The sequence below is a fragment of the Scomber scombrus genome, chromosome 6, assembly GCF_963691925.1.
Source record: "Scomber scombrus chromosome 6, fScoSco1.1, whole genome shotgun sequence".
Classification (NCBI taxonomy): Eukaryota; Metazoa; Chordata; class Actinopteri; order Scombriformes; family Scombridae; genus Scomber; species Scomber scombrus.
The window spans coordinates 29,771,878-29,794,124 of record NC_084975.1 but is presented as its reverse complement, the minus strand read 5'-3'; the positions used below and the strand labels follow the sequence as shown (position 1 = coordinate 29,794,124).

Genomic DNA, 22,247 nt, shown 5'->3' with positions numbered 1-22,247 from the left:
GGTATCATCTGGGTTATTTAGAAAACGCCACTCAGAAGCACACAAGAAATAGCTTGTTGCGTCAGTCTGCAGCACTTCTTGTGGGGAGTACACTGATGTACACGTACCAGTTGGTGGAGTCCTGCTTTAGTATTTAATTTAATTTTAATTTATTCTGTAGGCTACTTATTTTAACAGTGTTACAAAAGAATGCACATATGTGTGATAAATTATAACAAATTAACATAACAAATATCAAACAAAGAAAAAAAGAAATGTTATTGACCGAAAAGGTGTAGCCTGAATCTTTAGCTTATTCTACCTACCTTATTTACCTCATACAAAACAAGCAAGCAAACAAACAAACAAAAAACCCCAATACTAAGCAATTGTCCCAAAATACAAAATCTAAGTCATATTCACCATTCAGTTTTATATCTATTTGTTTACAATTAGTAAGTCAGCTGGGCTACTGTTGATCCAGTTTCCTCCACTATGAGACAAAAACCTGAATGCTCTTAGTTTTAATATAGTAGAAGGAGTGAAACAAGGTACTTTGATGAGTATATGATAACAGGTATCTCCTGGTAAACACCTGGCGCGTGTGTCGGTCGTGCGGGCACGCGCACGCATTCGTCTCGTACCGTGAGCGCGCCGCGGTGGTGACAGTCGCCATTTTATTTTGAAAATCAAACTGAACTGGAGGCGCAGCGGCTCTTCTATTTCGTCAAGTTTGTTGGGAGAAACGAGAAGGGATGAACATCTGAATTACTTTCTTGGAAGCACGGTGAGATTTGCAACATGTTCGTGAAACAACTGTCGACAGGTTTATACACAGCTCACTAGCGGCGGTATTAATACTGAGAATGGCCGTTAGCTACCAGCGCGGGGGGCGGTCTATTTGCTGGAAAGCAGCTGTCATATTGGTCACATCAAGAAAGTAATAACTCGTTAATTTACCACCGTGTCTTATATATTGCAGGCTGTTTGCCATATTATTCATTTCTATGTTTTTGTGTGTAATTCACATAATGTATATACGTCGTTACAAGGTAGGTTAATTAGCATTTGGAATTATATTGATAGCGATTCCAAATACTAGTCGGAGACCGTAGAAATAACAACTGCTAACGTTAACAAGGTTAGCTTATGCTAACGTTAGCTAGTGCGATCGCGCAAAAAAAAAAAAAAAACCTCATCCGCAATACTCGCGGCCTTCAAGCTCACGGCCGCTGTGTCACGGGTAAGACATGTGTAACAACCTAAACGCCTTAGTGGCCTGTTACATTGTCAAAAATACAGTTTAAAATCAGCGCTAAACAGAACAATGTTAATGGCTTCTGCCGATCCGTAAACAGCATCTTGAGACGGGCTCACGTTGCTAGTGTTGGCTTTCCCTACATGCTAATATGATAGCATTAGCTCGTAGCCCAAACGGACTCGAGGCAATTTCAACGAGTTTAATGTTGTATTTTGGCCACGGAGGAGTTCGTTGTTAAAGTAGGGCTGTGAATGTAAGGCTGAATGTAATGTAAAAACGCGGAAGTGTGCGGCAAATTTAACGTCAACTGTTGAGTTATCCGGTAAACATGTTAGCTAACGTTAGCTGGAACTTCCCCGTTGCTAGTAATGCTTAGCGCTACGGTAATATTAGCGTGAGGGGTAGCTATGTTGCCGTATGAGTTAGGCTCTCGAAAGGTAACGTTTGTGTTAAATTCATTCAGTAATCTACCCAGCTGTGATTAAGGAGTGCAATAATGACCGATCTTAACGTGCAGAAACACGTAGACTTCTTGAAATGGGCTTAATACTTGCTATATCCGCTTGCCCTTTGTTTCAGTGGGTGATTTTTAGCTCTCTCATCTCTCCACTAGTCATTGGTAAATCCTAGATAGCGGTTATAGTATTGTTAACGTACGTACTTTTGTGTCGTTTGATAAAGCTGCTTAAGTCAGTATGTTTAATTGTAAACGGAGAAGTTGGTTAGCCGAGTGAGCTAACTACTGAAGGTTTGAAGCTGTGTGCATGATATTTGGGTACATTTCGAGGCCTAGCACAAGCTGCTGGCACGTCAATTTATATAACTTAAATATCTCCGTGAAGATAGCGCGCTAAGCTACATGGCGTTGACCTCAGGTTGGGATGTTTTAGCAGATAAACGACCGGGCAGTGGACGCTAAAATATGTCTCACTGAACCTATTGGTATGTCATGCACCTAGGCCTCAAAGCCCGTCATAGTATTTTGTCCTGTCGAAGGATAGTAAATATTGTTCTGCAGGCAGAGTCAGATTAAAGCAGCTCCACGTTAACTGCATTTCACCAAGGAACACCTGCTTTTGTCTCTTTTACCACTGTATTGCACCTGATTGTTTGTTTAAAACATGTTGTTTTTTGTTCTTTCATTACAGATGCTGAACTCGATTTTAAACTGAAGGACTTCACCTAGCACTGAACCACTGATCGAAAAAACTGATTTGGAAGCCTATATTTTTTACACCTTTTGGGGGGGGGGAGCAGAAGTAACCTATCACTGAAGTGACTAAAGGGGAATAATGGTGATTTTGCGCCGTGCTCGGCCGCCTGCTTCCGCCCCAACCAGCAATGAATCTTGACTCGCTCTCGCTGGCTTTGTCTCAAATCAGCTATCTGGTGGACAATTTAACAAAGAAAAACTACCGAGCCAGCCAGCAGGAAATACAGCATGTAAGTGGTAGCGAAGACATCACATGCATTTTTTTATTTTCACGTCCGTCAACAGACATTTTATAGCTTGCGTATGTGATGTATACAGATGTTTTCCCTGTTTTCTTCCAGATTGTAAATCGTCACGGTCCTGAGGCAGACAGGCATCTACTACGCTGTCTTTTCTCCCATGTGGATTTCAGTGGCGATGGTAAAAGCAGTGGCAAGGACTTTCACCAGGTAATTTTTGATTAGAAACACATCGATATTATGGGTTTTTGTCAGGTTGCTTCATAATTACATTTTATATAACAAGGGAGCAGCATTTGTTGTAAACACCTCCTCTTATTGGAAGCTAAATTCATTGAGCAGTTTAACACTTTCCATCAAGGTTGCGTGCACAGCTGGTGGAAGGAAACACATTAATGTATTGTTTAAGAATGTAGACCTGAAAACTGCTTACAATAAGACAATATAATCCGTTATTTAGAAGTAAACTAATAGTAGACACTCACCCTTGCTTTTCCACAACTTGTTTACCATTTCATACTTAAATAGACGACTCACAGAATGATGGAATTTCAGGGAAACCCAGCTGGAACCCATTTAAGTCACTCCTGGGGGTGAGAAAAAGGGCTCAAACAATGACATGTACATGGATAAATAAATAAAAAAGAGCATCAATTTTCTGCAACTTATCTAGGACTGGGTCACAGTGGCATCAGACTGAGTAAGGTAACCCAAACATAATTCACCCCAGTAACGTCTAGCTCCTCTCAAGGTGTTTCTAGGTCAGAAGAGATATTTAGTCCCTCCAGCGTGTTCTGGTTAGCCTCAGGGTCTGAACGTGCCTGGAGCCCGTCCATAGGGAGGTGTCCAGGAGGCATCCTAATCAGGTGCCCAAACCACCTCAGTTGGCTCCTTTCACAGCTCTACACCAAGCTTCCCCCTGATGTTTGAGCTCATCACCATATCTCTAATGCTGAACCCAGACACCCTGCAGAGGCTGACGTTAAGCAAATAATAAAAAACAAGACCCATTATACAAAAAAAACTACTAAGGATGGTAAACAGACACAGTTGTTCTAGCACAATAATTAAAAGCTCAATGAAAGCGTTTCATACAGTCCTCAAAACATTAAGAATCTAAATATTACACTTGTGAAATGGTATAAAATGAACGGTTATTAAATTATTGGACTCTTGTTGTAATATCTTTTCCTTGTTTTGCATTTTGAGAAACCTATCAGGAATTTATCATGACTTTATGTTTCACACAGCTGTAAATCTGAAACTGTCTCAGGACGTGAAACTGAAAGTATACATTAAGAACAAAGATGGGTTAAATTGTTGCCAGCAAAATATACTAGAAACTAGAATGATGTTTGTATCTTATTTCCTTAAACATTTAGAGCAGTACATGTCAAAGTTTCACTTATATGTCAATTAAAGAAGTAAAGTTTTAGTCACTGGAACACGTCGTAAGAGTTAGAGAGGATGTCTGTCAATCACTTACTATCTCAGCCCTGGTTGTTCTTCAGGGTCTTGTTTTGCTGGGTGTTGTTTATCCTAACCAAACTGAAGGCAAGTGCTTTGGTTTCTTAGTTTGCAGACAGTGCTCTTATTCGATTTGAGTGGCCAGTGTGCATTTTTAACTTACTGTATTATTAAAAAGATGGAAGTTATTTGGGTGCACTGGTGGAGAAAGAGAGCCGCTTCCTTCTTTTGGGACACTGTCTGTGTATTCAGCAGTGTTTAAAAAACATCACATCTTGCCCCAGTGAGCCAAGTTTCATTTTCTATCTGGAAGAAAAGCTCAGTGTGTAAAAATAACTATAAATCTCATACAGCTATGTGCTCTGCACGGATGGGGTTTCCCTTTTCTGGGATATTGATCAAAAATTCTATCGATGGAAAATGTGTAATTTTTATAATTTTAGACATTTGAATTCATATTGCTTATTGCTTTTTTACATTTTTTTATATTGACTGTTGTGAGAGACTTATTGCCCTTATCTTGCTCTTCATCTGCCTCTCTTCTATTTTCTGTCTTCTTCTTCTCCTTTTCAACTTGCCCAAGACACAGTTTTTGATCCAGGAGTGTGTGTCGCTGATATCGAAGCCAAACTTTATCTCTACCCTGTGTTACGCTGTTGACAATCCCCTGCACTACCAGAAGGTAAGGAGCACTTGCCTGAATTTTAGTATTATTATGATTATTATTGTTGTGGTGGTTTAGCCTTTATTGTTTAAATACACTCAAAGATTCAAGCTCAATCAACAATCTCCTTTATCAGTTCCACATGTCTGAAAACATTGCTTTGAGCTGCCATATGAGGCTGTAACTCGCATAAACATCCACTGAAACATGCATGCTTCCAGAGACATATTGCAGGTGCATGTGAATAAAAACAATTTAGAATGTAATTTCCATTCAAGCGTTGTGCATAAATTGTCTTTCAGAGTTTGAAGCCATCGGCCCACTTATTCACCCAACTGAGTAAAGTTCTTAAGCTCAGCAAAGTTCAAGAGGTAAGCCTGCTCTACCGTGGCCTTCATTAATTACCAAACTGTTAAATGTTTGAGCCTAAAGTCATCAGTTCATTTGCTTCTCAGGTGATATTCGGCCTTGCTTTGCTCAACTCCAGCAACGCAGACCTTCGTGGTTTTGGTAAGTCATTTTAATGAATCTTAAAATGATAAAACTCGTGCAAACATAACGTGAAACCCTTTTTTTTAAGTAGCAGCAAAATATGTTACGGACAGTGAGAACTATTAAAAGTTATCCAACTATTTTTAGCTGTGGGGTTTTGTGTTCAATGTTGGCTGAAATATGTGTGGCACAGGCACACAAATGGAATGAACAACTCACACATTCTTGTTGTGTTCAGTTCATTATAGTCCTTTCTTTACACTATGGGCAAGTCAGCTTTTTTTTAAAATTTTGTTTAACCAGATAATAATGCATGGAGTAGTTGTTGGTTATAAAGGTAACCATCCCTCACACCAGGAACAAAACATAAAAGTACTGCAGTAGAGTGACAGAAAATAATCACAGAATTAAAGTTTTTGAGTTTCCTGTAGCTTTAAATGAATGGGTAACATAGGTGACAATAATTCCCACAGACCACTTACATAAACAATGTTGTTGCAAAGGTAGATAAAATGTCATGTGGTACAGTCTTCAGTGTAATTTGTTGACACTTAATTATTAAAAAATACTAAGATTGAAGCTTGATTTGAAAAACACCAAACACTGAGACAAACATGAATTGACTGCACAGTTCCTTGTGCTTTGGATCAAGCTGTGTTAAAGAGTGCTAGTGGGCAATTAGAGGCTTTTACCTAAATTATCTGAAGTTGTTTATCATGCTCACATTACTTAGCAATGCAGGAAACAGACAGACAGTCTTCAGTTTTTTTAATTGACTCATCAGTACGAAGTAAACTGCTGTCTGTGTTTTCTTAACTTGTTTCGGACTTGTTTTTCAGCCGCGCAGTTCATCAAGCAGAAACTTCCAGACCTCCTGCGTTCATACGTTGACGCTGATCTCGGAGGAAACCAGGAAGGTGGCTTCCAAGACATTGCCATAGAGGTCTTGCACCTACTGCTCTCCCATCTACTGTTTGGCCAGAAGGGAGCCAGTGGGGTAGGACAAGAGCAGATTGACGCCTTCCTCAAGACACTTTGCCGAGGTATGGCTGGATCTATGCAAACAGATGTTGAAGCATATTGATACCATCAGTTGAACATACTTTGCTCTGTGAGTCTGAATAGAAGTGGTACAACTCTTGTTTATGAACGTGTTACATTTGTTTGTGTTTTTAGATTTCCCCCAGGAGCGCTGCCCTGTGGTGCTCGCACCACTGCTGTACCCTGAAAAACGGGACATTCTCATGGACAGGATCCTGCCAGACTCGGGGGAGTTAGCTAAGACCATGATGGAGAGTTCTCTTGCAGAATTTATGCAAGAAGTTGGCTATGGCTTCTGTGCAAGGTGAATTTATACCAAACGCATTCACATTATATATTGCAGAACCTCTTGTGTCTACAGATCTTTTCACATGTTTTTCTAAGGATTCATTATCGATGACTAAGACACAGTAGATGTCTGTCATCCACTATCATAGCAGAAGAAAAAAACTATAAAACTTGGTGTTATTGAATTCGTTGATGGGATTTTTATGCCCAATACAATTTCTGGTGGAATTGATTAGAATGAATGTGTAACTGAAGGTTGTTTGAAAGATGATCAGGCCTGACCTGTTTGTCCTTGTGTCTCCAGTCTGGACGAGTGCAGAAACATAATCCTGCAGTATGGGGTGAGGGAGGTGACAGCCAGCCAGGTAGCCAGGGTCCTAGGCATGATGGCTCGTACCCACTCCGGCCTGACCGATGGCATCCCACTACAGGTGAGTTGGTGATCTGCTGCAATGGTTCTGCTCCAAGTCTGAGGTCACTTTGACCACCTGTAATTTGGTTTACTTCATTTACAATGTGATTGTCGTCCATTTGTGATCGACACAGAAATGGATTCTTTTGAGGAATGATGAGAGCAGCTTAGATTCAAACTAAGTTAAATGTGTGGACAGTAAAATCATAACATTGACCTCAAAGAAGTTAACATTAAAATTAAAATTGCATACAACGTTTTTGATGTGTAAAATGTTGGTTGAGGCTGGTTTTAGGGCACTGGCTTCTAGGTTCTTAATATTTCAGTACACTTGAATTTAAATGCTGTATTTTTTGTGTGTTTTCTCTTACAGTCCATCTCTGCTCCTGGAAGTGGCATCTGGAGTGATGGTAAAGATAAGAACGATGGCTCACAGGCACACACGTGGAACGTCGAGGTTCTTATCGACATAGTCAAAGAAGTGGTGAGTAAACTAAATTTATTTTATTTTTAACAGTTAGCTGTAATAAAAAGAAATCCTGATTAATAAAGTTTGTTTTCAACCCTCTGCCACAGACATCAACTAAATAAAAATATAAACAGTTTTGAGTTAGAATAATAAATGCATTAGAACGAATCACACAACTAGTCTGGCATAAAAACGTCTTAGAAATCAGTTTTTGTAGCAGATTATTTTTCAAAAACTACTGAGATTTAATTTGTGGATTATTGTCTGTACCCTAGAATCCCAACCTGAACTTCAAAGAGGTCACATATGAACTGGACCACCAAGGCTTTATAATCCGGGACCACAAAGGTCTGCATATTGTGGTGTATGCCATTCAAAGGGGATTGGGCATGGAGGTCTTCCCTGTCGATCTCATCTATCGGCCATGGAAACACGCAGAGGGACAGGTAACTAACAGACATCTGCTCCATTGGGATCATGTGCTTTTTCAGAAGTGTTAAGCTGAAGTGGCTTTTTGCTGTGAAGAACATGAGTAAAAAATAAGGTTTATAATGCCAGGCAGGAATTGATTTCTATGTCTCAACAATCCGGTATGAGTGGTTGAGGTTGAGCCTCGTATTCCCTCTTGAAATGTCTTAACCGCTTTTGTTTCTTTTTGTTTTTTAGTTGTCATTCATTCAGCACTCCCTGATGAGCCCAGAAGTGTTTTGCTTTGCTGACTTCCCTTGCCACACTGTTGCTATTGACATCCTCAAGGCCCCACCTGAGGATGACAACAGGGAGATTGCAACCTGGTACGGAGCTTGTAGCTTGGCCGTTATGCAGAAGCATGTAGTGGTTGCTTCTTTTTTTTCTTCTCCCTTCTTCGAGCAGTTCTTCCTTTAGTGCATCATTTATTCATTGACACTCCCTCATGCTACAATGTTGTTTGACCGAGTGTCTCGAACTCTTCACAGGAAAAGTCTGGACCTGGTGGAGAGCCTGCTCAGGCTGTCTGAGGTGGGCCAGTATGATCAGGTGAAGCAGCTGTTCAGCTTCCCAATCAAACACTGCCCAGACATGTTGGTGCTGGCGTTGCTGCAGATCTCCACCTCCTGGCACACACTGCGTCATGAGCTCATTTCTACCCTAATGCCCATTTTTCTGGGCAACCACCCCAACTCTGCCATTATTCTGCACTACGCCTGGCATGGACAGGTTGGTGTTAGAATCTTTCCTGCTGTTAATGTTCATTGATTTTTGGATAAAAGCTATTTTAATCATCAAAAGGTGATGTTGCACAAAAAAACCTGTGTACTTATAAAACCTGTGTTTTTCTCCCTCTAGGGACAGTCTCCCTCCATCCGTCAGCTAATTATGCATTCAATGGCTGAGTGGTACATGAGAGGTGAACAGTATGACCAGGCCAAGCTGTCTCGCATCCTGGATGTGGCGCAGGACTTGAAGGTTTGTCAGAATAGACCAAATGGTTTTGTGTACACACAGATAAAAACATTTTTAAAGGCCTAATCACAGGATATAGGGCTATATTCTTTGGTGGTCTGCTTTATCTTAAATATAGGTATCCTCCTCATGATGCTTAATAAGCCTTTTTGTTTTTCCCTTTAGTCTCTGTCGATGCTGCTGAATGGTACTCCATTTGCCTTTGTTATTGACCTTGCTGCACTTGCCTCCCGCCGTGAATACCTCAAACTTGACAAGTGGTTGACTGACAAAATCAGAGAGCATGGGGTAAGTCTATGAATTGATTTAAGTAAAGTTTGATCAAATAATCAATAGAGCTTGTTAGCTTTCCTGTGTATGATCCATTTTACAATATGTTTGTGTTTGGATCTGTTTGTCAGGAACCTTTTATCCAGGCATGTGTGACATTCCTGAAGAGGCGGTGCCCATCCATTATGGGAGGTTTGGCCCCAGACAAGGACCAGCCCAAAAGCGCCCAGTTACCCCCAGAGACCTTAGCCACCATGCTGGCCTGCCTGCAGTCCTGTGCTGGGTGAGACACTGTAGTTTTAGCTTGTCTGGTACTTTTAAATAACTGTTGGTTGACCTTTTTGAATGAATGTCTAATCATGTCAGTTTTGCTCAGTGAAGCCCAGCATTGGTTGTGCTTTGACTTTATAAGAATATTTATTTTATCATTAGTCATATGTAGAAACCCAGTAGTCTTAGTCTGTAATCTGGTAATTTAAAGATATGTTTGACGTTTTCCCAGGAGTGTGTCTCAGGAGCTGTCAGAGACCATCTTGACCATGGTTGCGAACTGCAGCAATGTTATGAACAAAGCTCGGCAACCGCCACCAGGTGTTATGCCTAAGGGACGTGCCCCTAGCACCAGCAGCTTGGATGCCATCTCACCTGTACAGGTATCTCCATGTGAAAGACTCATCACGCCTCTGCAGGAAAACTTTGAAATGCCCTTTCATGTAAGAACTTGGTGTCAGTTAAACTGATCTCTATTCCTCACTTCCTTTTTAAAATTCCCATAAATATAACCGATTACTGTCATAGTTATGTGATATTTTTAACTTTAACATTTTTTTTATTTTGCTTGCACAGGCTTCATGTGTATAGCACTGACTGACCCCATCCCTTGCCTTTTTGCTCCTCTGTAGATGGACCCTTTGTCTGGGATGGGATCCCTGAATCTGGGTGGCACAGCCACCTCTCATACTCAGAGCATGCAGGGTTTTCCCACCTCACTGAGTTCAGCTTTCAGTAATCCCCAGTCCCCAGCAAAGGCCTTCCCACCCCTCACTAACACCAATCCCAGCGCACCATTTGGGGGCATTGGCAGCTTGTCCTCACAGCTCCCTGGTATGGACTCTGGTACTATGCTATTTCATTATTTTCTTTTAAAAAATGCATACATTCACACTAAATTAGCAAGTCATACTGCACTACACTGGCATTAGACTGAGTTTTACTGATAAATGAGACTGAAAACTTCTTGTGGTTTCCAATTTTGTATGTAAACACTGTGTTAACAGTAAGCTTAAGCAACAGTAAGCATGGGGTTGGCATAGTTAGGGTTAGATCTTTAACTTTATTCATTTGAATCATGTTGTAAAATGTTTTAAGTTAAATCTTTGCAGGAAGTCTTGTTTAGTCACATATTTCCACATTAAATGAAACTAGATTCATGGTGTAAAGGACTAGGGATGCACCGATTGAACCGCAGTTTTTTTCCAGCTTGTTTGTTTTTTAAGCCTGAGGCACTCCTACCGATCCCAGTGATACTTCTATTCTTTAGATTGTTATTATTAACAGCCTACACAAATTGAATAAAACACTAAACAGATTGAACAACTTCTTTAAATGAAAACAAAATAAAGTGCACCAGATTATGTAATCTTGTGAGATTGTACATGCTCATTGAATAATGCTTAATTTTAAAATGATCTCAGATGAAAATGTGGATTTCACAGTTGGCAAAGCATTTAGGGAAATGCCTGTTTTTTGTTTTTTTATCAGATTATGTAAAGAGGCTGTCTGACCTCTTCAGCAGACAGGTGCACCGGCTGCAGCGTGGTGATCATGTAGGGGTGAAACTCGCGTATAAAGAGATTTTGAATATAATCAGTAACATAATCTGGTTTCTTGTCTGCATGTTAATGTACTGATGTTCTCACTAGACAGAGCAAGCCGCAGTGCGATGCCAGATGGACTAATATAATTGGCTTTATAGTTAGAGACCTGCTGGTTCTGGTCTGAGCTGATGAGCTGTAAAATCATCCGGTTTCGATTGATGGCCAATCGATCGGTGCACCCCTACAAAATTACAGCCGTTCAGAGGGTGAAGTGAAATAACTCAAGTCTTCCCTCCAGGTCCCTTGGGATCAGGCATCGGCTCCGGTATTGGGTCTAGCCTGGGAATGTCAGCAGTCAGCACCGATCCATTTGGCACCAGGAAGATGAGCACACCAGGCCTGAACCCTCCTACCTTTCAACAGAGTAAGATGAAGGCCTGTAAGTGGTGGTGGTAGTGGTGTGACTGAGAGCCCCGCCCTGCGCTGCTCAGCACTGTATTTCCTCTGCAATGATCACAATTATTGGCAAATTTATCTGTAATGCACAATATTGTGCTTCACCATTATAGTGTACAAGACAGTACAGTGAGTCTCACTGGTCTGTTGTAACCTCCTGAAGATGATTGGCTGATTTACTTAAATTTCTGTGCTCTTTCTGAAATGTAATTCATCATAGAGGAAATACAGGTCAGTCTTCCATTCCTTGTCTGCTTATGCTGACAGCCCCACTTAGTGACATTCTGGTTTATTTCCATAATGACACTATTTTTATGAACAAACAGTAATTCATTTCTGTATGCACTGTATAGTAAAGTAGTATAGTTTTATTTTTTCACAATCTTGGACATATCAATGATTAGTAAAAAGAAAAGTTAAATTGATTTAAATTTTTAACCAGTATCATTCCTGATCCTAACTACCAACTAATACAAATAGCTAAGGTTGAGCTTTCAAGATAAAAAATGATGCTCTATGCATTTACACAGCCCTAACAATAAAATAAAATTACCAATTAAAGAGCCAAAAATGTCCCCAGTGAGGCACAAAGGTTTAGTTACTTGGCTCATGCTCCATGTGTGAAAATATTTCTTCTGTTTTTCTACCAGCTGACCTTTCTCAGGTGTGGCCTGAGGCAAACCAGCACTTTAGCAAGGAGATAGACGACGAAGCGAACAGTTACTTCCAGCGCATCTACAACCACCCACCTCATCCAACCATGTCTGTGGATGAGGTACGTAGCTTTGTTCTTCATTCGTTTGTTCTCAATTTTTTTTTTTAAACAAACAAACTTCATGTCACGTTCTGTGTTCTACAATCACGATGTTCTCCCGCTCCATTACGGTCCCCATCTAGGTGCTGGAGATGCTGCAGAGGTTCAAGGATTCAACCATCAAGCGGGAGCGAGAGGTGTTCAATTGCATGCTTCGGAACTTGTTTGAGGAGTACCGTTTCTTCCCCCAGTACCCAGACAAGGAGCTGCACATCACTGCCTGCCTTTTTGGTGGTATTATTGAAAAGGGTCTTGTCACCTACATGGCCCTGGGCCTTGCACTCCGATACGTTCTTGAAGCCTTAAGAAAACCTTTTGGATCCAAAATGTATTACTTTGGAATTGCTGCTTTAGATAGGTTCAAAAACAGGTATTTAATTTTTTTCCGGTGCAGTGAGTATTTATGTAGTGTAGTCATCTTTTGTCAGGCTAACGATTATCTTATATATTTTTTAGACTAAAGGATTATCCTCAATATTGTCAGCATCTGGCTTCAATTGCACACTTCTTGCAATTCCCCCACCATTTACAAGAGGTAAACAGGTTTCCTTAATTTACAAATTTCACCATTCACAAATTCTTTGTTTTCCACCTGTTGCGATGACAGGAGGAGCGTCACACTGACAGATAGATGAAATCTCTCGCTCTGCACCTTTCAATATCCTGTGTGTGCAGTATATCGAGTACGGCCAACAGTCACGGGACCCTCCGGTGAAGATGCAAGGCTCCATCACCACCCCCGGAAGTCTGGCGCTGGCTCAAGTACAATCCCAGGTCCAGTCGCAGCCACCCGGCGTCCCCAAACCACCGCAGCCAGGTCAGCCCAGCACCCTTGTGACCACCGCCACGACTGCAACCACAGTAGCCAAAACCACCACCATCACAAGACCCACGCCCAGCACCTTCAAGAAGGATGTGCCTGTGAGTTTGGTTTAATCGATGACTAAACACTCTAATGTGTGCTGTGTCAATGTTAACAATTACTAATCATTTTGCACGTAAAAATGATACGCTGTGTACAGACGCACATCTGTTAAAAATGTAATTGACGCTGTTCCTGCCTGCAGCCCTCCATAAACACTACCAACATTGACACCCTGCTGGTGGCCACTGACCAAACAGAAAGGATCGTAGAGCCTCCAGAGAACGTCCAGGAGAAAATCGCTTTTATCTTCAACAACCTTTCTCAGTCCAACATGACACAGAAGGTAAAGGGAAACGGATGAAACATGAACAGATCTCAAGAATGTCACTAGTCAAAGAAGATTTTTATAAAATTGTATTTGCTTCTTTTTCTTTTTTTAGGTCGAGGAGTTAAAGGAGACAGTGAAGGAGGAGTTTATGCCCTGGGTGTCTCAATACTTGGTGATGAAGCGTGTCAGCATTGAGCCCAACTTCCACAGCCTCTACTCCAACTTTCTGGACACTCTCAAGAACCCCGAGTTTGTCAAGATGGTCCTCATTGAAACATACAGAAACATCAAGGTGAAACATTTGAACATTTTGTTAGTTCTTTCTTATTTGCTGCTCATAAAAAAGTCCAACAGTGTTGGCTTTAAAGCTCTACAAGACACTGGTTTTGTCCCATATCGACTCGTTCTTTTTGTTCCTGATAACCACGGTTACAGGTACTGCTGAAAAAGGCTCATAATTAGTAAAATACTGACACTCGTCTCCCATCTCTCAATTTCTTCCAGGTTCTGTTGACCTCAGATAAGGCAGCTGCCAATTTCTCTGATCGCTCCCTGCTGAAGAACCTGGGCCACTGGCTGGGCATGATTACACTGGCCAAAAATAAGCCCATCCTCTATACAGTATGTTTGTAACAAGTTGTTTGGTTTCTGTTTATCTTGATGTGATGGCTCTCTTTTCTCTTTGGCTGCTTTTAGCTGTAACCCTTGTTTGTGTCCTTCTCACAGGACCTGGAAGTGAAGTCTCTGCTACTGGAAGCCTATGTGAAAGGTCAACAGGAGCTACTATACGTGGTTCCCTTTGTGGCCAAAGTTTTGGAATCCAGTCTACGAAGCATGGTGAGCAACTTCAAACATAACCTCATACTCCTGCCCAGTATGAAATGTCAAGCTGACAAAAATATATCTATTTTCCTCAAATACACATCTGATTCCACTATTTGATGCCCTTTGATTCTTTATACCAACCTTAACTCATGTGTCTCTCTGATGTTGTAGGTTTTCAGGCCCCAGAACCCTTGGACAATGGCCATCATGAATGTTCTTGCTGAGCTGCATCAAGAACATGACCTCAAGGTAATAGATTACTCTCCCTTGTTGCCACTTGCCCAGAGTGTACAAGTACAAGTCATAGTAAAGATGATTTAAATTGACCCAGCTATATGCAATTAAAACTATAAGCCTAAATAGGTCTATGCACACATGTTGTCACAAGTGCCTCTAATATTAATATACATCCCAGTGACTCCAATCAAATCCAGTTAAACTCAACAATTAGAATTAATGTACAGATGTAAACTAAATATTTATCAACGACAAGTATGAAATGATTTCTCACTCATTCTCATTGATTGCAGTTGAACTTGAAGTTTGAGATTGAAGTTCTGTGTAAGAACTTGTCTCTGGACATCAACGATCTGAAGCCGGGGACCCTGCTGAAGGACAAGGACAAGCTGAAGACCCTGGAGGAGCAGCTGTCGGCACCAAAGAAAGAGACAAAGCCTCCAGAAGAGATGCTCCCAGTTTCTACTACAGGTGAAATATTTACCTCAGTTTGTGATGTTCTTCGCAACCTATACGTTGAATCTGAAATGGAAGAAAAAAGTATTAACAAATCTGCCACATCTTAACACGCTTCATATTAGTTGTTTATGTTGCTTAATGCTTGCTTTGTTTGTTTTTTGTGTGGATGTTATGTTTTTTTATTGTGATTTTAATCAAAAGTGTTTTGTGACCTACAGGAGACTTTGTTCCATTTGCAGCTCCACCGTCAACCCCAGCTGCCACCACCACCACCACTTGCACAACCACCGGCCCCCCCACCCCACAGTTCAGTTACCACGACATCAATGTGTACGCATTGGCAGGACTGGCCCCACACATCAATATAAATGTCAACGTAAGTACCTGTAAAACCCACTGACAGAGTTAATGAAGTCTTAAAATAAGAGCTGAATACAAGCCGAAATTATTGAGGGAATAATAATTGAACAGATATTTTTATCTTGTGTTTCTTGTTTTGACTATTCTCTCACTCTCTCTTCTTCTTCAGATCCCTCTACTACAGGCCCATCCTCAGCTGAAGCAGTGTGTGCGGCAGTCTGTTGAACGGGCCGTCCAGGAGCTGGTGCACCCTGTGGTAGATCGCTCCATCAAAATCGCCATGACAACCTGTGAGCAGATCATCAGGAAGGACTTTGCCCTGGATTCTGAGGAGTCCCGCATGCGTGTGGCTGCCCACCACATGATGAGAAACCTGACCGCTGGCATGGCCATGATCACCTGCCGCGAGCCTCTGCTCATGAGCATTGCCACCAACCTTAAGAACAGCTTTGCCGCTGCACTTAGAGTAAGCTGAATGCAAACATGACTGCTTATTTCCCTTATTACTAATGCTCCATAGTGTATGTTTAAAAAAAAAAAAAGACATCATAGAGAAAGCAAGGATCCCCTCATTATTTTACTCTAAAATACATCTCCTTATTTAACTGCATTTGATTCCTGTGCACTCATCCTCCCTGCTGCTTTTGTCTGATCTCTTGCACTATTCATGCTTCTTTTAACCAAGCTGTTGATTCCCTCAGGCACCAACTCCCCAACAGAGGGAAATGATGGAGGAGGCTGCAGCCAGGATTGCTCAAGATAACTGTGAATTGGCTTGTTGCTTCATTCAGAAGACAGCCGTGGAGAAGGCTGGACCTGAAATGGACAAGAGACTAGCCACGGTGAGAGAACCACTTTGAAATCAATTGTATAATGTCTTTGTTTTATTTTTACTAAAAACTGATTATAAAACATTTAGCTTGAAAGTGAAAAAAATTGTCTGTCTTGTAGGAATTTGAATTGAGGAAGCACGCACGCCAAGAAGGACGTCGTTACTGTGATCCTGTGGTTCTGACTTACCAGGCTGAGCGTATGCCTGAGCAGATAAGACTTAAGGTAAGACCACTGTGTAGACAACATTATTTTTAATCTATATACATGGATATATCACACAGACTACATATATATGTGTGTGTGTGTATATACATATAAAAGAGGTCAAAGGGCTTGCGGTGTGTGAATGTAATTTTTGTGAACATTTTTTGTAAAATACTGTACATGTGTATGTTGCAGGTGGGAGGAGTGGACCCCAAACAACTGGCTGTATATGAGGAGTTTGCCAGGAACGTTCCAGGTTTCTTGCCCAGTAATGATCTCTCTCAGCCCACCGGCTTCTTGGCTCAGCCCATGAAAGTATGTTTTTATTCATTTTTTCCACCCAAACCCTGAGCTCTCCTCAGCGTATCAGAAACTGACTTAACACTACTCGTGTTACAGTTTTAGACCCACACACCTCAATTCCATCTCTACTCTTTGGTTAACAGCAACAGGCCTGGGCCACAGATGATGTCGCTCAGATCTATGATAAGTGCATGGCAGACTTGGAGCAGCATCTGCACGCCATCCCTCCGGCTCTTGCCATGAACCCCCTGACCCAGGCCCTGCGCAGTCTGCTGGAGGCAGTGGCCTTGGCCAGGAACTCCAGGGACGGCATCGCAGCACTCGGCCTGCTGCAGAAGGTAAGAGACTCATCTATCAAGTCCTGCAACTTTCATCCGTTGACTGTTTCCACCACACTTTGCATATCCAGTGTGTCATATAAATGGAATAGTCAAAGTCTAGAATATAACCAAATTGTTGCCTCTGTTTGACAGGCTGTTGAAGGTCTTCTGGATGCCACTAGTGGGGCTGATGCTGACTTGCTGCTCCGCTACAGGGAGTGCCACCTGCTGGTGCTTAAAGCCCTGCAGGATGGACGTGCTTATGGACCACAGTGGTGCAACAAGCAGATCACCAGGTGAGTCAGGACATATTTAATTTAATTTAATTTAATATGAACATCTCTTTTTAAACAACACCGACATGGACATATTGAGTTGGATTTGGTGTCTTATTAGCTTGCCGTGTTTATATTTTCAGGTGTCTGATTGAGTGCCGTGATGAGTACAAATACAACGTTGAAGCAGTGGAGCTTTTGATCAGGAACCATCTTGTGAATATGCAGCAGTATGACTTGCACCTAGCACAGGTACACAGCACAACTTAGTCATTTACTACTTTATTTTCTTTCTAATAGTGTGACTTGGGGTTTGGTGTGAATACTGCAGTCCAATCTTATACATTTCTATTTATCCTGCATCGTGACTAAGAGATTTGTAACTCGACAAATCCAGTCTGATCTAACATTAACTGTTTTTTCTCGCAGTCGATGGAAAACGGACTGCACTACATGGCGGTTGCATTTGCCATGCAGCTGGTGAAGCTGCTGCTGGTGGATGAACGCAGTGTCAGCCACGTCACAGAGGCCGATCTCTTCCACACCATTGAGACTTTAATGAGGACCTGTGCACACTCCAGAGCCAACGCACCTGAGGGGTAAACAACTTCAATGTTAAAACATGCTAGTACTTACCTGTACAAGAGGGTAGCATTGATGGCAGCAATTATAGTTACTAAATGTGTTTATTTAGTGTTACTGACTCCTCTGTGCTCTCCTCCTCTTCAGTCTTCCCCAGCTGATGGATGTCGTTCGCTCTAACTACGAGGCCATGATCGACCGGGCCCATGGTGGACCCAACTTCATGATGCACTCTGGGATTTCACAGGCTTCCGAATATGATGATCCTCCCGGCCTGAGGGAGAAGGCAGAGTACCTCCTGAGGGAGTGGGTCAACCTGTATCACTCAGCTGCTGCTGGCAGGGACAGCACCAAAGCCTTCTCTGCATTTGTCGGCCAGGTAAGCAGTCATTTATCAGTTAGTCCAAAGCTCAAAAATCATTATAACTCTTGCTCCTCCTGTTTTATCTCACGTCTTTCCCCTCTTTTTCCTCCTCCCCGCACCTCCTAGATGCACCAGCAGGGCATCCTGAAGACCGACGACTTGATCACACGATTCTTCCGGCTGTGCACGGAAATGTGCGTGGAGATAAGCTACAGAGCTCAGGCTGAGCAGCAGCACAACCCAGCAGCCAGTGCAGCTATCATCAGAGCCAAGTGTTACCACAACCTGGATGCCTTTGTGAGGCTCATCGCCCTACTGGTCAAACACTCTGGAGAGGCCTCGAACACAGTGACAAAAATCAACCTCCTCAACAAGGTACAGCAACCTGATGACCTATTTTATCATCTGTGATCAGTTTAACAGTATAAATGCTCCTCTTAAAACCTACTTGATTCTGATCACACTCTAAATTCTGCTTTCAGGTGCTGGGTATCGTAGTTGGGGTGTTGATTCAGGACCATGATGTCCGCCAGACAGAATTCCAGCAGCTGCCATACCACCGTATTTTCATCATGCTGCTGCTGGAGCTCAATGCCCCCGAGCACGTCCTCGAGACCATCAACTTCCAGACGCTCACCGCCTTCTGGTAGGACACACACACTCAAAATGACCATATCTGAAGAGTCTGTGTGTGTGGCGGTTTCATCGTCACATGAACTTGGAGAAAGTAAAATTTTTAATGATTGTCTCGTTTTAATTTACAGCAATACCTTCCACATCCTGAGACCCACCAAAGCACCTGGATTTGTGTACGCCTGGCTGGAACTGATCTCCCATCGCATCTTCATTGCCAGGATGCTCGCACACACACCACAGCAGAAGGTACGAATAATAAGACTCCGATTCTCACACACTGTAAACACATTCACTCTACTACAGATACAGATGTGGTTTTTTTTGGTGTTGATGGATTGATGTTGTGTCTTCCAGGGTTGGCCTATGTACGCCCAGCTGCTGATTGATCTCTTCAAGTACCTGGCCCCTTTCTTGAGGAATGTAGAGCTCAACAAACCTATGCAAATCCTCTACAAGGTGCTCTCTCCTTTTTTCCTGTATTAATATTCATCTTAAATGTAGAATAATCATTTGTTTTAATTTACAAAACATGCATCTAATCTGTCAACTCCTTTTTTCACTCTCGGCTGTTTCAGGGCACACTGCGGGTGCTCCTGGTCCTGCTGCATGACTTCCCAGAGTTCCTGTGCGACTACCATTACGGCTTCTGTGACGTTATCCCACCCAACTGCATCCAGCTCCGCAACCTCATCCTCAGTGCCTTTCCACGCAACATGAGGCTCCCCGACCCCTTCACACCCAATCTCAAGGTAGGAAAAAACACACCTCTACACATTGAGTGGTCGGATCTCTCAAACTTTGCTTAATTAATATCATGAATGTGTATCTTTATCATCTCCTCTGCTGCAGGTGGACATGCTGAGTGAGATCAACATCGCTCCCCGTATCCTCACCAACTTTACAGGCGTCATGCCTAATCAGTTCAAGAAGGATCTGGACTCGTATCTGAAGACCCGTTCACCGGTCACTTTCCTCTCTGAGCTGCGCAGTAACCTGCAGGTGTGGAGCAGTGTCTGTCATTAGTCCGTATCATTACAACCTCGGCTATCAAAAATACAACTTGGTGTTCATTTGTTTTCCCGTTTTTTTGTCTCGCAGGTGTCGAATGAGCCGGGAAACCGCTACAACATCCAGCTGATCAATGCTCTAGTGTTGTATGTAGGCACACAGGCAATCGCTCACATCCACAACAAGGGCAGCACCCCCTCCATGAGCACCATCACCCACTCTGCACACATGGACATCTTCCAGAATCTGGCCGTGGACCTGGACACAGAGGGTATGTTTTCTTTCACATTGTAGAGGCGCAATGGACTGCTCAGCTTTACTTTCTTGAGTTTGTTTGTACTTTTTAAGTGACTAAAGTTACTAAATGGATGATTGGATGTTTTTTTTTTCTCAGGGCGTTACCTGTTCTTGAACGCGATCGCCAATCAGCTACGTTACCCAAACAGCCACACTCACTACTTCAGCTGCACCATGCTTTATCTGTTCGCTGAGGCCAACACAGAGGCCATCCAGGAGCAGATCACCAGGTGAGTCCGACCAGAGGGGGGTCTCAGTGTCTGTATCTGGTGTGCAGATCATCAGAAGTGCTGTTGGCTAAAGCTCGCTCTTCTTCTTCCTCTCTCTCTCTCCTCCAGGGTTCTGTTGGAGAGGCTGATTGTGAACAGGCCTCACCCGTGGGGTCTGCTCATCACCTTCATCGAGCTGATCAAGAATCCTGCCTTCAAGTTCTGGAGTCACGACTTTGTGCACTGTGCACCTGAGATTGAAAAGTACGTCCCACCCTCCCCCTTCTGGGATAACTAGAATAACCGAGCCTGCACAAATGAAACTACTCTTTTATCAAGCTGTAAAACTGAAGCTGAACTCTTCCTGGTCTCTCTCTCCTTCAGGCTGTTCCAGTCGGTAGCCCAGTGCTGCATGGGACAGAAGCAGGCCCAGCAGGTGATGGAAGGCACTGGTGCCAGCTAGCCTGTGAAAGCAGCCAGCTCGAAGCCATCGGGAGAGATACCGCGGCCTTGACCCACTCCCCCACCACACACCTCCCTCTTTACTGTTGGCACTGGATAAACTGGCAACCACAGTTATATGAAAATGTGGACAAAAGGACTACTGCTCACGGATATAAAGAGTTCGATTTTTCTTTATGCCTTTCGGGGCTGAATTGAGATGGAGAGAATGGATTGGGACATGCTGTTTAATATACTTTTTTAATGCTTTGATGTAAATATTGGAAAAAAGGGAGAACGGGAGTATAGAATAAGTGGAGAGCAATGAACATGTGGAGTGAAACGTTCCCTGACATGTAAAGACATCGAAACATATTTTCACTCACTACCAAAGTCTTTGGTTTGCTTCCCTCCCACACAAATCCTTTTTGTTCAGACTTTTTTTTTCTTTCCTTTTTTGCTTTTCAGAGGCTGAATGGTAGATGATTGATTGAAGAGAAAAAAAAGCTGCCTGCTTCTTTCATTTAGTTCCTTTTTATCCCTGAGTGGGACAGGAAGATGTAGTTTAGTCTCCCATGTGGGGTGGGGGTCTACTCCTGGTGTGTCGGTGTGTGGGTGGAGACAGTTTTCTAACTGGCTCCGGAAGTCTCTCCCTGGCACTTGTAAAATTGTGCAAAGTAAGAATGGTAACATGGTATCTTGACAAATTTGTACAAAGATCCAAATTGAAGAACAACAATAGAAGGACCAATACAGCCCATTTTGTAACATTTTGAATGTTTTGTAAATGTATTGGTCCATGTGTTGTATTTTGTAGTCCTTTCTAGTTTGCCTTTAGTTCTTGCTACTTAATTGCAGTATGCATACATACAGGAAATAAAGCATTCAAACTGCAGCGTATCTGTGTTCATTCAGGTGATGTGATGGTGCTAATATATACCTGCTGTTTCAAAAGGAGGTGTCTACAAGCATTCTTATACATCTAATACTCTGATGTACTTTATTTTTTTTACTCCAGGCAGAGATGCCACTTAAAAAACTGAATTATCTACATTTTACATTACTGCAATCACAACTTGTATACCTGCTTTTGAAACAGTTAGAAGATATGTCAGGATGACTAGAAAATGTTGACATTCAAATAATGATAAATGGCTCATGACAGTTAGATTTGAAGGTATTTGAGGTTATCCAATCTGACTACCACAATTACTGGTTTACTTTTGGCATTCAAGAAAAACCCTCTAATTCTACTAAATGAAAAACGTTATCAGGTTGTTTGCTGTACATTGCATATTTTGGAGAAAGCTTTTTTTTTTTTTTTTTTTCCTCAACTGTATTATGATGCTTGTTTGTCACATTGCAATAAGATCCA

At 42.2% G+C, this 22,247-nt stretch overlaps 1 protein-coding gene across 5 annotated transcripts; it reads left to right on the top strand.

The window, feature by feature from the left end:
• The first annotated feature begins 662 nt into the window (after positions 1 to 662).
• Positions 663 to 21,767, top strand: cnot1 (CCR4-NOT transcription complex, subunit 1). 5 transcript variants are annotated; one of them, XM_062420102.1, is made up of 49 exons: positions 663 to 766; positions 2,389 to 2,683; positions 2,795 to 2,902; positions 4,749 to 4,841; positions 5,126 to 5,194; positions 5,279 to 5,333; positions 6,155 to 6,358; positions 6,492 to 6,660; positions 6,949 to 7,075; positions 7,430 to 7,540; positions 7,801 to 7,971; positions 8,192 to 8,319; positions 8,482 to 8,722; positions 8,852 to 8,971; positions 9,134 to 9,256; positions 9,370 to 9,521; positions 9,741 to 9,891; positions 10,141 to 10,354; positions 11,354 to 11,479; positions 12,162 to 12,286; positions 12,409 to 12,695; positions 12,782 to 12,860; positions 13,001 to 13,246; positions 13,393 to 13,533; positions 13,631 to 13,810; positions 14,023 to 14,139; positions 14,245 to 14,355; positions 14,515 to 14,592; positions 14,874 to 15,051; positions 15,258 to 15,415; positions 15,569 to 15,865; positions 16,101 to 16,241; positions 16,351 to 16,455; positions 16,633 to 16,752; positions 16,884 to 17,078; positions 17,214 to 17,356; positions 17,479 to 17,587; positions 17,765 to 17,934; positions 18,065 to 18,296; positions 18,408 to 18,656; positions 18,764 to 18,927; positions 19,046 to 19,163; positions 19,272 to 19,373; positions 19,493 to 19,666; positions 19,767 to 19,916; positions 20,016 to 20,196; positions 20,320 to 20,452; positions 20,561 to 20,695; positions 20,816 to 21,767. In XM_062420102.1, the coding sequence occupies exons 2-49, from the start codon at positions 2,582 to 2,584 to the stop codon at positions 20,892 to 20,894; spliced, it is 7,161 nt and encodes a 2,386-aa protein (XP_062276086.1). In that variant the 5' UTR covers positions 663 to 766; positions 2,389 to 2,581; the 3' UTR covers positions 20,895 to 21,767. The 5 variants fall into 5 exon arrangements, with proteins under 5 accessions (XP_062276086.1, XP_062276084.1, XP_062276085.1 ...); XM_062420100.1 differs by having other exon boundaries at positions 4,743 to 4,841; positions 10,141 to 10,342; XM_062420101.1 differs by having other exon boundaries at positions 4,743 to 4,841; positions 12,992 to 13,246.
• Positions 21,768 to 22,247: the final 480 nt, after the last annotated feature.